This window comes from Thamnophis elegans, chromosome 8 (genome assembly GCF_009769535.1).
Source record: "Thamnophis elegans isolate rThaEle1 chromosome 8, rThaEle1.pri, whole genome shotgun sequence".
NCBI lineage: Eukaryota > Metazoa > Chordata > Lepidosauria > Squamata > Colubridae > Thamnophis > Thamnophis elegans.
In genome coordinates, this window is record NC_045548.1 from 42,451,309 (window position 1) to 42,467,198 (window position 15,890).

Here is a 15,890-nt window from a genome sequence, read left to right on the forward strand (position 1 = left end):
CATAATGACCTCTTAACGACCATGCATTTGCTCAATGACTGTGCATGCACTTAATGACAATGCTGAGTGGTTTTAACAATTGCCACAAAAAAAGTCAATGAAAAAGTCAAAAAAAGGTCACTGAAGGTTTCTCTGCAGGGATGATTAGAATGAAAACAGTTAGTCTTTTGTAAGGTTTTGTAAAACCTACCTATGTTCCCGTGCCCAGGAGCTAAATGTGTTAAGGGCCCTATTTCCTGGCGTATTGCTAATTGGCCAAATATCTGGCCTACTGTATGTATGTATGTATGTATGTATGTATGTATGCATGCATGCATGCATGCATGCATGCATGCATGTATTTAGTTATTTAGTTATTATTTTTATTGTTTTAAAATATTTTAGTATTTCAATTGTAACATATTTTTGAATTGTAAGCTGCCCAGAATTACTGACTTAGATGAATGGCTATAGAAATTGAATGAATGAATAATCAAACAAATTAATTAATAATTGGTTTGGGCATGTGATAATCTGCTTTATAACTGTCACCATTGATGATTGCAATAGGCAGGCTCCATTATGGTGGTACGTCAAGGACTATATTAATTGGTTCCAAATTATATGATGAAGCTTTCTTGCAATACTGCATTTGTTTATTCCAAAATTGTTTGTATAAAATGCATATAAATGAACAACCATATATTTATGATAATTAATAATTTCTTTTTCAGTTCTTTTTATCTTAGATAATTCATGGATATCTACCTGATTGAACAGGTTCAGTAACAGAATCTGAAACATCTGCATCACCTAAGGAAACAATAAAATCTCTATTAATATATTATTATGGAAAACTCATAGGGCACAATAAGGCATATTTCAACAATGATTTTTTTAGATTGTTGCTGAAGTGAATAAAGTCATGTCCTTGCCATCCAAAATGGCTAATGTGATGAATAAGGCTTTTTCCATACTCTTAATGGTAACATTTGCATATTTATTTGATATAAAGCTGTGCATCTCAGGGTACAGCATTTAAAAGTACTATAAATAACAGAGTACAATATAAAAATATAGTTTTCCTTTTTACTGATATATGTTAATATATTTTATTAATATATGTAAAATATATTTAAGTTTGGGAATAATTTTCATCTCAGTTTGGTTTCAACAAATAACAATAGGAAAACCAGTGTCTGTCAGGTTGATTATTCAGTTCAATGTGTATTCAACAATCCTTTAAAAAAGGAATATTTCATTTATTTCTCTAAACTTGAAGTGTTCAAATATTTCAGCATTTTGAGAAATCAACTAATGCTGGTAAGAGAAAGAATACTTTTTTTGTACCACAGTGTTTAATTTTAAAGACCAGGGAGGGATGGGATGGCAATTTGTGCTATGCCCCAAATGTTTGGTTTGTTCTATGTTCTTTCACAAGAAATAATCACAAATACTTTCAAGGGACATTTATTCTTCATTTTATTCTTCATTTTATTTTGTGTAACTCTATTCCATGCATGCTTACTTGAAAATACAACCTATTCAATTTCATGAGGCTGGATTTCCAGAGAAGAAATACAGTAGTGACCTAGAAGAATTCTCCACTAAAAGCAGAGGGAATGACTATAGAGGAATGAAGAACTGGTGAATAGACTAGATCTTTGTAATCTTCTTCAGACAAAAAGAGCACTTGAGGTTGTCCACAAATGCTCCACACAACAAAAGGGTGATTAGAACTTTGACTCTGGAAATACGAGGGAATAGCCATCTTGCTCAAACTATATATTCCATATGTTCTGAGCAACATAATCACAGTGTCATAATGACAACTGCAACTGTGGTTTCAAGCCCCCCCTTTTTTTAACATGTCACACTTGACATACAGAAAAAGTGGTGTTTCAGTGAAGCAACCCCATTTAGATTCTTCTGGAGCAAATGCCCTGCGAACCAGTATCACTTGGATCTTGTTCGTCAGAAAGTATTTGACCACACAAAATACTTACCTATTTTGTTTGTGTGAATCTTTGCTTTAAAATGTGGTGGCAGTAACCAGAAAATGAAAGCTAAAAATTAATATTTCCTCATAGGGTATTGCCTTAAAATCTTCAGAAATAAAAATGACCAATTTATACTTACGTTCATGTATTTGTTCTGGACGATCAATTGTTTCTGTAAATTTATTGTAACAAAGAAAATGGAAGTTTTAGGAAAACATAACTAACAATTTTTTTTTTCCAAAAGTAGTTTCTTTTAAAAAGGATGAAGCTATAGCTGGAAGCACTCTATAGGTAGAGTTTTCAGTTCATTGTATAATTGATGTTTGAACTATTTTATTACTATATTTCCACCTGAAACGTAGTTCAAGAGATATTATTCATTATGTTCTTGCTTACCAATGTATTCAAAATCAGATTTTTATAGATTTTATATTTTTATTTAATGTATGTGTTTTATTTCACGTTATGCATCCACATAAGAATCCTTAATTAATGGATGTTTCCAATATTTTCTACTCTATACAGGATATAGAAAATACACATATATAGTCATCATGCAAGATTAAATAAGTAAGAATATGTACAATTTCCTGTTTCTGCTGTGTTTTTTAGCAGGAGTTAAAAGTAAGCATTGCAGCTGGTAAGGAGCTGAGGTGGCGCAGTGGTTAGAGTGCAGTACTGCAGGCCACTTCAGCTGACTGCTATCTGCAGTTCAGCGGTTCAAATCTCACCGGCTCAAGGTTGACTCAGCCTTCCATCCTTCCGAGGTGGGTGAAATGAGGACCCAGACTGTGGGGGCAATATACTGACTCTGTAAACCGCTTAGAGAGGGCTAAAAGCCCTATGAAGTGGTATATAAGTCTAACTGCTATTGCTATTGCTACTAAGTAGGGTACTTGCAATCCAGCAATAAATGATTCTGTAACAATTACAATACCTTGTTCTAATTGTGATATTTTTTCACTTTGGCTATGTTTATATGTGTTCAATTAAATGTTATGTATCTGAAATAAAAGTGCCATTACTATCTATTTGAAAACAAAGTATAGATACAGAATTCACAGATGAAGAATATATTATGTCTTATATAAACAGAGACTGCAATTAGAATGTAATAGCTTTGCATTAAAAATATACTTTTCATTAAAAAGAAGGGAAGTGTGAAATTGGTTATCAGTGCTCTGTGTCATAAATTTACAAATACAATGTAAAACAATTATTAGAATTGTAACAACAGAACAATTTCTATCATTAACTAAAAATGTTGATAACATTTTCTTGTAATTGTAAACTATCAGAAAAAACATTTTTTATTCTTTGTGAGTGAAATCACACATCAGGGAGTCAGTGTACTTCTACTTATTTTGAAAAACTGCAGAGGAAAATATTAAATAGATTTCTTGGTCAATTTACATTCAAATGTTGAGTAGACTAGATATAGATATTGTAAACATTTAATGCACAGTAAGGAAATAGTAATCTACATACCAGTATTTTCATTGAAGTCTTCTCTCTCTAATTCTAAAAAAAAATTGCATATGTTAAAATTAAACATTGAGTGGCAACTTGCTAGGAATTAAAATTTTCTGTTATAGAACAAGTAGATCATATGTTAAAACATATCATTTCTCTTACTTACAATTATATATAGACATTGTTTACAATAATATGTTATGCATTAAAAGCAAAGTATCTGCTCTGTGGATTCTGGAATAAAAATGGTGAATGCCATTTCCTTGTGCCATTTCCTTGTTTCAAAATACTCCACAACACATTTTCTTTGGGAAAAATTGGAAGTGTATCAAGACCTTTGGCCACAACATTGTTTCTGGCTGGTTTGGCCTGGCAATTTATTTGCACTGACATATTAGGTTTTACAAACTTGATGAGCCAGCTCTTTCCTACCCACTTAGCGCTCTATCATTGTTTCTCTACATCACTCCCATGTGTTCAGCCAACAGAACAGATCTCCATCAGCATAAGATACCAATCAGTTGGAAAAAGTCTATGTAAACATCACATAGCCACAGAATTTCAATAGAGTCAAATGGGGCAAAACTTTGGGTATGCAAAAGTAAGCCAGCATTCACTGAAAGAGACTTAAAATATGGAATTATTGGTTTGATATGACAGATTAATAATGGAAAACAATGCCATGTTGATAATCACTACTGAAATACTGTTAGAAAACCAGGCAAAAAGATACCTTCTTCTTCTATATGGTCAGGCTGTTCTGCATTTCCTGGACCAGATTCTGCAAATGAGAAGAATATTAAGATCTGGAAGAAACATGATGTTATGTAATCTTATTCAGAAAGTATATCCTTTCAGAGGTAGTTATAAAAATGGAAATCATGACACACACACCCTTAAGTATCATAGGTAAAGGTAAAGGTTCCCCTCGAACATATGTGCTAGTCATTCCTGGCTCTAGGGGGCGGTGCTCATCTCCATTTCAAAGCCAAAGAGCCAGCATTGTCCGAAGAAGTCTCCATGGTCATGTGGCCGGCATGACTAAACGCAGAAGGCGCAAGGAACGCTGTTACTTCCCACCAAAGGTGGTCCCTATTTTTCTACTTGCATTTTTATGTGCTTTAGAACTGCTAGGTTGGCAGAAGCTGGGACAACTAACGGGGAGCTCACCCAGTTATGCAGCACTAGGGATACGAACTGCCAAACTTTCAATCGACAAGCTCAGTGTCTTAGCCACTGAGCCACCGCAATCCTGTATCATACTGATTCCTAAATGGATGAAAGCCACTATGCTTTCACAGATGTGTTCCTCATTTTTACTTGCCACCTAGAAAGTGTGTTACAGTATTGATTGCAATTACAATTTTTTGTTTAAACATATAAAATCATTTTCTCTCCAACCATACCATTCCATACACTTATACATAGTTTCACATTACTAATTCTATTTGATTCACAAAACTGGAAATGACCAGTCTCTCTAGGAGAAGCTTAAAAGACTGAGTGCATATGCTTTCTTTCCTGCTCAGTCACATTCTTCAAAGAAGTCAGAAATTATCACAGTTTTATAATATCATGAAGTAACTTTTGGTTCCCCCAAAGATGAATATGTCAAGAAAAATTAATTCTACTTCTTCAGGTTTAAAACTACTGACAAGTAGCAAGGAACATACTTCAGAACATGATCAATTCTCTTTTCCATGTTCTTTTCAAATATACAGTTCGTGTTTGTGTGTGTGTGAAATTTGTTATTCTCCTCTTAAGATGGAGATAAGCAAATTAAAGGTTGAAATCAGTGCATGCAACCAAAGAGAGTTTTTTTCTAAATTCAGAAAGACGTCTTAGGTTCTAGATAGAAGTAGATATAACTGTTTTCTATCAACATTATCTTTTATGACCAAAAATAAGCAAGATACTTATTAGTCTTGATCATTTAAATAGAAAAGGCTGATTATACAATTAAAGGATAGTAAAAACTTTTTTTTTGACCAATCTATTATGTACTTTTAACAATCATTAAATATATTTCCTTTATTGTAATATAAATCAGACAAACCTGGGATTTCTGGCTCATTTGTGTCTTCTTCCACAGGAGAATAGTCGTTTAAAACTGAAAATTAGAAATGCCATATTATATTATAAACCAATAGTTAAAAAATTCAGGGAAATAAGGTAACAGGAAAGAAATCTGTATTCGACCCAGAAGAAAATCTTCTACAAATCTCCAACTAGTGCTCACAGTAGCAATTTTGCATGTGTGAAATTCAAACACTGACAGTTTTTGTACAGATAGTGTGTGTGTGTGTGTGTGTGTGTGTGTGTGTATGCCTTTTCCTAGTGTACTAATTAATTTTTTCTCAGTCAGAAATTTTACTTAAAATAATATAAAGTAAATTTATTTTATGTTGTAATTGAATTGTTGAAACTCTTATCAAAACTTTAGATTTAAGAGTCCTTGGTCCTTTAGATTCATTTTTTTTCTATATAAAAATTTCACTGAAAGTGTTGAATATACCGTATTTTTCGGAGTATAAGATGCACCGGAGTATAAGACGCAACAAGATTTTGAAGAGGCAAATTAAAAAAAAAGTTTTTGCACTCTGCAGACCTCCCCAAAACGGCCCATTTTTCATCAAAAAAAGGGCATGCATAGCTTTTAGGAGGCTTATAGAGTGCTCCTGGGGGCTGGGGCAAAAACAAGAAAAAAACAGTCTTTTTCGCAAAAACAGACCCATTTTTGTCAAAAAAAAGAGCATGTATACCCTTTAGAAAGCTTGTAGTGTGCTTCTGAGGGCTGTGGCCCCCGCCCAAAAACAAGCAAAAAATGGCCTGGTTTTTTTTTTTGTAAACAGGCCCATTTTTTGCCAAACAAAAAGGCATGCCTAGCCTTTAGAAGGCTTATAGAGTGCTTTTGGGGGCTGGCGGGGGGGAATGAGCAAAAAATGGCCCATTTCTCACTCATTTTTGCCCTTACCAGCCCCAGGAGCACTCTGGAAGCCTCCTAAAGGCTATGCACAGCCATTTTTGCAAAGGGGGCGGAGTTTCAGGAGGCAAAAAAATGCTGCATTCAGTGTATAAGACGCACCCAGATTTTCGCCCTCTTTTTTGAGGGGAAAAGATTCGTCTTATACTCTGAAAAATACAGTAATTTGCAGTTCCTGCATATTCAGCACTTAGTCACTTGATAGCACTAGAAAGTTATTAGTTTATTTATTAATTTAAATCATTTTTATATGTCCATCTTATATCTAATTCTTATATCAAATTATGAAAGACATTAGATACCATCAGTGTCATATTCTTCTTGATCCTTGGGTTGGTAGTGACTTGCAGGTTCTGAAAATGAAATGTTTCTTTTTAAATATGTACAAAGATTACAGAAAATACAGTGAAATTTAAATTTACTAAATTAAATTAATTTACAAGTGAAGCCTAGAAGTCCATTCGATATGATACACTGATATTAGAATTCAAGGATTGTGAGCAAGTCTTAGAACTATGCAGGTTTTCTTACAATTCCATTTTTATTGCATTTGAATACACCCATGCCTTTATCTAAGTGTAAAATCAATTCAAGCATGAATCAAAACCTGTGCCTAGACAGTCCTAAGTATGTATGTATGTATGTAAAAAGGATATATATAAATAAATAAGAGTCTGGAAAAAAGGTACATAAAAACATATATATGTTTGCCTTAATACATACATAAATACACACACACTATACAAAATACAATAGCATAGACTGCATTGTAAGTGAACAATTACAACAAACACTGAGCTACATACATATTAAACATGAAAACCCTCAATGCCTCTCTGAATTGGTTCAGAAAATTAAATGCTACATAAATATCTAAGATATGTTTATTTTTCTCCTCAATTGAGATACCTTCTTGGGTAGAACTTGATTTCTCTGATGTTTCAGGTATTTTATCTTCTATTTCTTTATCATAAGTCTCTTCTGTTGTGGGTTCTTCAGATACTTCATTACTGTCTTCTTTTTCTTCCTCCTCCTGAAAATCTGTTTCTTCATGGTCTTCATCTACTTCATCTTTTTCGATTTCAACTTTTTCTACATCTATTTCACCTTTTTCTTTTTTGAAAAAAAAAAGAAGAGAAGACTGAATTTCAGTAAACAGCCTTAATTTCATTAAATCAACCATCCATTTAAACAGTAGTAAAAATTGCATCTTGCCTAATAAAAAAGCATAAACAGTGATGCTTAAGTTTGTAAAGTTTACAATTTTAAGTATTTCAATATAATTTTCAATATTTTTAATATTTCAGGACAAATATGATTTAAATATAGTTTGTTCTCTACAAAAATAATTTAATTAGTCTGTGCATTTTGTGTATATTTTTCTTTAATCTGTGCTTTGCTACAAAAGTAAAGGGTATTAAAATTAAAATGGGTAATTTTGGCATCTTAGTGAATCGTTCATTCATTCATAAACTCACATCAGGTAAGTGCATTACATAATAATAGAATAAGAGAAGTTGGAATGGATATTCGAAGTATTTCTAGGACTACCAGATTCTGTAATGGCTTTGTTCCCTATGCCATCCAACTGGTAAACTCGCAAGATTTGTTTTTCTCGCCATGTACATCCGAACCAGACTGTGTTGTTTCTGTATGTCATGTATTATATTGAGTATATACATAATTTATTTTTGATTTAGTTAATCATGTTTATTTAGTGTATATTGAAGTGGTGACTCTTTGAGCTGTATCCAATGAAATTTCATTTTAATGTATGGCAATTAGTGTACATTCAAAGTGACAATAAAGTTAATATTCTATTCTATTCTACATTGGAGGTTTCTAGTATAATGTCCTGCTTAAGCAGAAGACCTTACACTAATGCAGACAAATGGCTGTCCTTAAAAACCTCCAATGATGGAGCACCCACAACTTCTGGAGGCAAGCTTTTCACTAATTTTTCTCACTGTCAGGAAATTTCTTCATAGTTCTAAGTTGGTTTTCTCCTTGATTAGATCCATCCATTGCTCCATTGTTCTGCCTTTTCTGTTTTGGAGAATATGTTGAACCCCTCTTCTTTGTGGCAGCTCCTCTTAGACATTGAAAAATTGCTATCATGTCACTCCTAATCCTTCTTGTCGTTAATCTAGACAGACCCAATTTCTGCAACCATTCTTCATATGTTTTAGCCCCCAGTCCCCTAATCATTTTGTTGCTCTTCTCTGCACTCTTTTTAGAGTCTCAACATCTTTTTTTATATTGTGGTGAGAAAGATTGGATGCAATATCCCAAGCGTAGTCTTATCAAGGCTTTATATACTAGTACTAACACTTTATGCTTCTTGTCCTGTCGTAGGTGCTTTGGAGAATAGGTCCCGTTCCCCCTTCAGTGTGACACCCCTTAGATATTGGAACCATTTATCATATGATTTCACCTCCAGCCCCCTAATCATCTCTGTATTCTTCTATGCGCTCTTTGTAGAGTCTCAGCATCTTTTTTGTAGTATGGTGACCAAAACTGGATGCAGTACTCCAAGACTGGCCTTACCAAAGCAGTATAAAAATACTAACACTTCACATGATTTTGATTCCATCCATCTAGCCTGGAACTGCGCTGGATATTTGGCAGTTGCAGTACATTGCTGGCTCATATTTAAATGATTGTCCATTAGGAGTCCTAGATCCTTTTCTGACAGATACTGCTGATAAGGTAGCTACCAACTATTCTATTCCTGTGCATTTCATTTTTCTTGTCTAAGTTTAAAGCCTTACTTTTCTCATCATTGAACTGCATTTTGTTGGATAGGACCCAGTGTTCAAGTCTGTACGGATCCTTCTGGAATTTAAGCCTATCTTCTAAAGTGTTCGCTACTTCCCCCAGCTTCATGTTACCTGCAAAGTTAATGTGCTCCCCTTCTATCCTCTTATCTAAATTGTTTATGAAGATATTGATGAGTACTGGGACTAAGATAAAACCTTGGGGTACCCCACTGCATGCTTCTCTCCATGTAGATGTAGTTTCATTGAGGACTACATGTTGAGTGCAGTTGATCAACCAATTACATATCCATGGTAATGATGCTCTCCATCTCACATTTTTGTATCTTACCAAAAAGTAGGTTGCGGTCTACTTTGTCTAATGCCTTATTGTCCATTTATGAATAGATTATGCCAGAAACATTTATTCTTATCATGGGAAAGTTCTATATGCTGTGCAAAGACAACATTTTTCCACCTCAGAAAGAAATAATTGTCAATGCAACAGAGGAATAAACAGAAACGTATGTTATAATCTATCTTACATAGATCAAAGTAGTGGCAAACTATTTTCTAAAAAAAAAAAAAAAAAAAAAGGAAGAATCCAAACATTTTGGGGGGAAATGAATCTAGGATACATTCATACCAAGTTGTGAGTCAAGAACTTCATGTAGCAAGGCCTCAATTTCATCTTCAGGTTCTGTTTTAATATGTACGTGTTCTGCATAAGTTTAGAAAATATATCACAAATTACTGAAAAGTATGAACAGAATTTGAAATAGCAGAAAATGGAAAATAAATACCTAGAGAAAAATTAATATGTTTTACCCTTAAAATAGTTTGTAATTGTGAGTCTCTCTCAACTACGTAATCGATGTTTTACACTGGCATTTCAGATGTTGGTTCATTCTACTATTTTTAAAGCATTCTTACAACTTTTTAAAATATACTTAAAGCTTCTTCCAATGATCTGACGAAACTAAAAACTGACACATATGCTATATCTGAGCTCAAAACAGCTACATCTTGCTTTTTGGATTTTTATACCACTATTTAAACCTGCTTCAACTTTTTCCAGAGCCTGGAATAAGTTGAAGCAAGTTCAAATGAGATATCATTTTCAAATTTTAAAAAACTGCAAAACATTTTGATTTTTGCAAATAAAATGAAAATATTACATTTAATCTTATTCAACAAATATTTTCTTTTTATTGTGTTCCTGATACAATTTTTTTATTCAATACTATTAACCTAAGATAGAATATATATATTTTTGTAACATACTACATTTTTATTCATGTAAGCATTTGGCTACCAATTTATGTATTTTGCAAATGTGTGTATTAAAAATAAATCATAATAAAAAACTTCAGGTGAAGAAAAGAGAGTAAATTGGATAAGGCAACTGATCTCAATCCATCCATTTTATAGTGTAAGCAAATTTGCTATATACAGGGCTTGGAATGGAATTTGTTACCTAATGTAAAAATGTACTCTTGAAATTTTCACCTTAATACATTTCTAGGTTGTATTTTAACATATCCGAGGATAAGCAAGCATAGCCTACAAGCAAAATACTTAATTATAGCTTGTCTTTGATAAGACAACAGGTTTTAAGGGAACCTTAAGATCTCTGAACAGATTCCAGGATTAAAATAGTGTTATCAGCATGGGGCCAAATGTAAACATAGAATTTATGTTTCCAACAAATTACTGCATCCCATGAGCACTATATTAATATGGCTATGTGACATTATGTAGATTACTATGTTTTTACATAGAGATTTCCTGAAAATTACTTAGAAATTCCATCAACTGCAAAACCTCTCTTCCTTATGATTTACAATGGTTACCAATTTATTTCAAAGCTCTCTTTAATTGTTACTTTATAAAGCTTTAAATGGCTTTAGTCCAAGTATTTGTTAGAATGCCATTTTCAATATGTAAAGACTGGACACTAAAAGCTTTCGAAGGTGGCTTGCCTTTTAGCTCCACCAATGAGCAAAGCGTAAGAGTGATTATCCAAGCCAGAACCTTCAGTTGTATATTCTTGTTATGCAATTTGCAGCTTTTGAAAATAAGTCTAGCATTTTCATCTTTGCAATTTCACCAATTAGTCAAAATTTCTACATTCACCTGGCGTATTAATTTCAGCAAATCACTCTCTTCATGTAATATATCTGAAACGTACCCACAATAATAGCAAATTTTAAATTGGCCATCTCCTGAATGGTGGCCCTTTGTATATATCTCTATATTAGTAAATTTAAGTAGGATGTTTTATTGATATTTCAAAGCATCTATTTAAAAACTCTTTTCATTTCATGTATAACTATTAACTAAACTATTAAATTAAAAGTTAAATTGTTATACATCTTAGCCAATTTCCTTTAATTGTAGCTGCCATTTTACATCTGAAATATGCATTATATTTGACTTGCAATTCATTTTTATGAAATATTGATTTTGGAATAATTTCTGAAGATTATATCAATCAGGGAAAAAGCTTCACTGCTTTTATTTAAAGAAACTGTAAAAACAAAGATCATGTTAAATAGAAATTAACTATAATGTTGTACATCTGAAAAAACTCAGAGGAAGCACAGAATAAATGTAATTTTGCAATAGTGGTGAAATGTTGTAATTGCAGATCTCATGTTCTGAAGCTTTTGTATTATTAAGGGCTCACCTGTTTTCACATGTGGCTTTTCTGCAGGTTGGATAACCTCTTCAGCACTTCTTGGTATTGATTGTTCTGGGACAGATCTTTCCTTAAGTCCTGCATTGTTTAGTTATAACGTTAACTTTAATCTCTGCATCAATATTTTGATCCAATTAGGTATCATTATTATAACATAGGGTGAGATGGGATTAATTTAATTAATTAATTAATTAATTAAGATGGGGGACATCAAACAAGGTGAAAAATACTTACCACCTCCAGAAAATCATGTCATCTTCAATTTAAGTTTTAAACATACGTTTAAAAATTATAATACTTTTTTTTTAAAAAAAATCAACTATTTAAAAGGAATTGCTCTGTATGTGCATACACTGGCTTTATTCCCAATTTCCTTTGAACATTTTGTATATCATATTCCCAAACTGATTTCTAATATAGATGCCTAGAATACAATGGGAGACATTAAAAGATCACTGGAAATCTCTTTAAAATTATGTCTATATGTGTGCATGATTTTGAGAGATCAAATATCAACCAGGAGTACAATTTCATTTAGTACAACCTTAAATTTGTTACTCTCAACATTTTCTAGCTCTGTCCCTCTTATCCACTCATGAATAAAATACAATAGATTAAAGGATGTTATAGTAGACCTTAACCGGCTGGAAGTGAATAGAAAAAAATCTTTTGCTTCACTTAACAGTATAATTCCTGAGGTTTCTTGAGCATTGGAGATTATGAATTATATTCATACTGCACGAAATACAGACAAAAAGGAGCTATGTACATAGCACAAAGAATGATTATATATTGTACTTTTGTAGTTAGACAGGAAAGAGAAATAGCTAAATTTTCAATGTTCCCATATATAACTAATTCTTAAGGGACAGTAAACTAGAGTACATTCTGATTTTTACTATTTTTTATCTTAAATTATTTCAAGTAGTTTATGAACACATATTCAGCAATTGTTCACAATTATAACAATGCTGAACAGGAAGATTTACAACTGATCCTCGTAATTATTGTCATTGCAGCATCCCAATGGTAACACAATAGCAACTTGGTGCTGGCAACCAACTAACAAATACTGCAGCATCCCATTTGCAACCTTCACCACCAACTTCCAATAGGCAAAATCAATGATGAAACCAGCAGAGTAAATAAGGAGAATATTTGTAGCTCAGGGTTGAAATAAAAGGTTCTTGGTTGTTTTCTTGTGGACGTATCATCATCATGCTGATGATGTTTCCCAATTTGGATATTGAAACATCTGCAAGAAAATAACCAAGCCCAGGAAGCACCAAGGATCCCCTCACCAGCAGGAAATTGCAAACAGTGATCACATAAAGCTGCGCTTAACCATTATGCAGGATTTGTACAACATTAACTGGAACTGCCGCAACTTTCACTGTAAGTCAGCAGTCACATGTCTCACTTAATGAAAGAGTTGTCACTCCTAATTACCACTATTAAGCCAGAACTATCTGTATTGCTACCTGTATTTCTTAGATAGCCGATTTGTAACTAAATATTCTAACATTGAATAAAAAGGAATTGAACAATTCTTCTGCTCAGATGTTTTTATTGAATTTCATCTCTTCAAATAAACAAACTGAATGTGCATAAGTGACAGGTTTCATTACCTTATTTCCTTTTAGGATATGAATTATTTTCAGTGTTCTACATTACAAAATAAATGAAGAGTAACATGTCATAAAAGTAAAAATTCATTCAAAACTCTTTAAATTCTTCAAAAATGAATTAAAAATATTTACAGTGAGACTCCATGGACTATCTATACATCTAAGCAGTTGGGTGCCTTCCATTTATTACAGAGGACAGTGTCTACAGGTCCTTCCTGATGGCCAGACAAAAATGCCTTTTGAAAATATGATTGTTATTCCTAAATGTTTTCTGAAAATGTTACATAACCTTTCTCTTCCCTGACAAATGACATCACCATTGGCTCATGTACAAGTTCTTAAATTTTCAAAGAGGTTTCTATTGTGAAATTCTTTTCTATCTCTTATTTAACTGCAAAAAATATACTATTACAGAAATACTAAGATCATTGTGGTTGCATATTCATTTTGTTCTCCCTTATCTGCCTCTATTTCAAGTTAATATTTTCTTTAAGAATTTGTATCAAACAACTAGATCAATACTATTATATACCGTAAATGCATACCTCAAGCACACACCCTTAAAATATTTTTAAATATTTTTAAATAAATCACTAAAACTATCTTCTCAAAATAAAACATGCCATATTTCTTTCTAAATTGCATACATGTAGTTACTATTTTTCACATAGTCACTTAAAATATAATATTTTATACATTTGCAAATTCAGTGCATAACTTCAAAGCCATTATGAAAATGCTTGCTTTATTGTCATGTTCAAAATGTTAACTATTTAAAATTCCTCCGAAATGTGGCCTGGATATCTCCATTATTTTTTCATATATGTTTCTGAAGTACATCTTATTCTGTAAGGCTTCTTGGTTGAAAGGAATTCTAAAAAGTCATTACTTTTTGCAAATGACGACTCTGTTCAATGGTGTTTTTTTTTAAACTGTAATACAACCATAACATTCAATTTTCGCCCCTAACACCCCTTGGTTTTCTAAGCAACAAACATTATAGAAAAAGTATTGCAAAAGGGTAGATGAAATCAGTATTTTGATCAAGTTTATGCATTCTAAATTCACTGTCATGGTTTATATTTTCAAACAACTCGTGTTTGATACAGTTAAATAATTCATTATGGAAAATATTATGGTGTATGTAATCTAATGAGGTCATTTATTGTGATAAACCTGTAACAGGGAAGGCAACCTATGGCATCCCAGTTATTATAGAAATTGCATTCCAGTAGTCCAGCCAACCTAGCTTAATAGTGAGGGATGGTAGGAGCCAAAAATAAGTAACATCTGGAATATTACAGGTTATTGAATCCATGCTTTATATGATGGGTGTCTGTGCACTGCCCACACATATACACACATACAAAGACAGAAACCTGAGAACCAAATCCAAGTTTATTTTTCCATTACACTTCTAAGAATTGGTATGAAATATTGTTCTAAATTAAATACTTCTTTCAAACATTTCAGTCTCTTTATTTTTACATTAGCCTTTTTTGTGTGACATACTGAGTAGCAAAAATAAATTCCATTGTATAACTGATAACAATACAATATGTGTAAACAAGCTATGTGAACTGGAATACTGCATGTTTATAAATTCACACATATACCAAGGCTCGGGTGGAAATAAGCATGTATTCTTGTTTATTCCAACCAACTCAAGAAAATTTTTATTACAGATGAAATATCAATGGTTTCTTTATTTATTTTTTAACTCAAGCACTATTCAGAGATTAAGAATTGTTACTTTGGTTTTTTTCTTTTATCTTCTTCAGATGCTTTAGAAATACTTTTTGCTAACTTCCTTACTTCTTTATCTTTGCCATTAGCTAATACTTTCGTATCTTTATCTTTATGATTTTTGTCTAACTCTGATTTATTTTTTCCAGTTTTTCTGTCTTGCTTAATTTTATGAGAATCTTTCTTTGATTTATCATCAATTTTCTCATCTTTTATATCAAAGTCCTCAATTTTTTTCTTTGTCTTCTTCGTTTCTTCTTCTTTGGCTTCTTTCTTTAATTGCTGCTTTTCTTTTGTTTTCTTGGCTGATTCTTTGATCACTTTTTCATTATTTAAAAAAGAAAATATTTTTAATAGGTATTTAAAAAACACTAGATTAGCATGCCAAATGCATATCCATTCCAAGTTCAAATCATGAACTCATGTTTCCACTTCAAAATAAGCTGATCACACAATATTAGTAGAAGCAGAAAATATACATAATGTATAGCCTTTTCTGCCTTTTGTTTATTTTGTGGGGAAGTGTCTCTTAGCGTTGTTTCATTGACCTTGTTGATGTTCTTCCTACTTAAGTATTTAAAATTAATTTTTTTCAGATCTGTCTTCTTAAGTAGTAGGGTTATC

At 32.4% G+C, this 15,890-nt stretch overlaps 1 protein-coding gene across 5 annotated transcripts in view; it reads right to left on the bottom strand.

Annotated features, from left to right (window-relative positions):
• ASPH (aspartate beta-hydroxylase) overlaps positions 1 to 15,890 on the bottom strand; it is a 112,135-nt gene that overhangs the window by 61,112 nt on the left and 35,133 nt on the right. For 4 of the 5 annotated variants that reach the window (XM_032222575.1, XM_032222573.1, XM_032222574.1 and 1 more), the window contains 9 exons: positions 11,881 to 11,970; positions 9,838 to 9,912; positions 7,345 to 7,548; positions 6,738 to 6,788; positions 5,509 to 5,562; positions 4,186 to 4,233; positions 3,468 to 3,500; positions 2,119 to 2,151; positions 748 to 792 (listed from right to left, as the gene is read on the bottom strand). In XM_032222575.1, the coding sequence (XP_032078466.1) occupies positions 748 to 792; positions 2,119 to 2,151; positions 3,468 to 3,500; positions 4,186 to 4,233; positions 5,509 to 5,562; positions 6,738 to 6,788; positions 7,345 to 7,548; positions 9,838 to 9,912; positions 11,881 to 11,970 (633 nt within the window). Of the gene's footprint in view, positions 1 to 747; positions 793 to 2,118; positions 2,152 to 3,467; positions 3,501 to 4,185; positions 4,234 to 5,508; positions 5,563 to 6,737; positions 6,789 to 7,344; positions 7,549 to 9,837; positions 9,913 to 11,880; positions 11,971 to 12,027; positions 15,587 to 15,890 lie in introns of those variants that run through there. The other variant, XM_032222577.1, reaches the window with a different exon arrangement.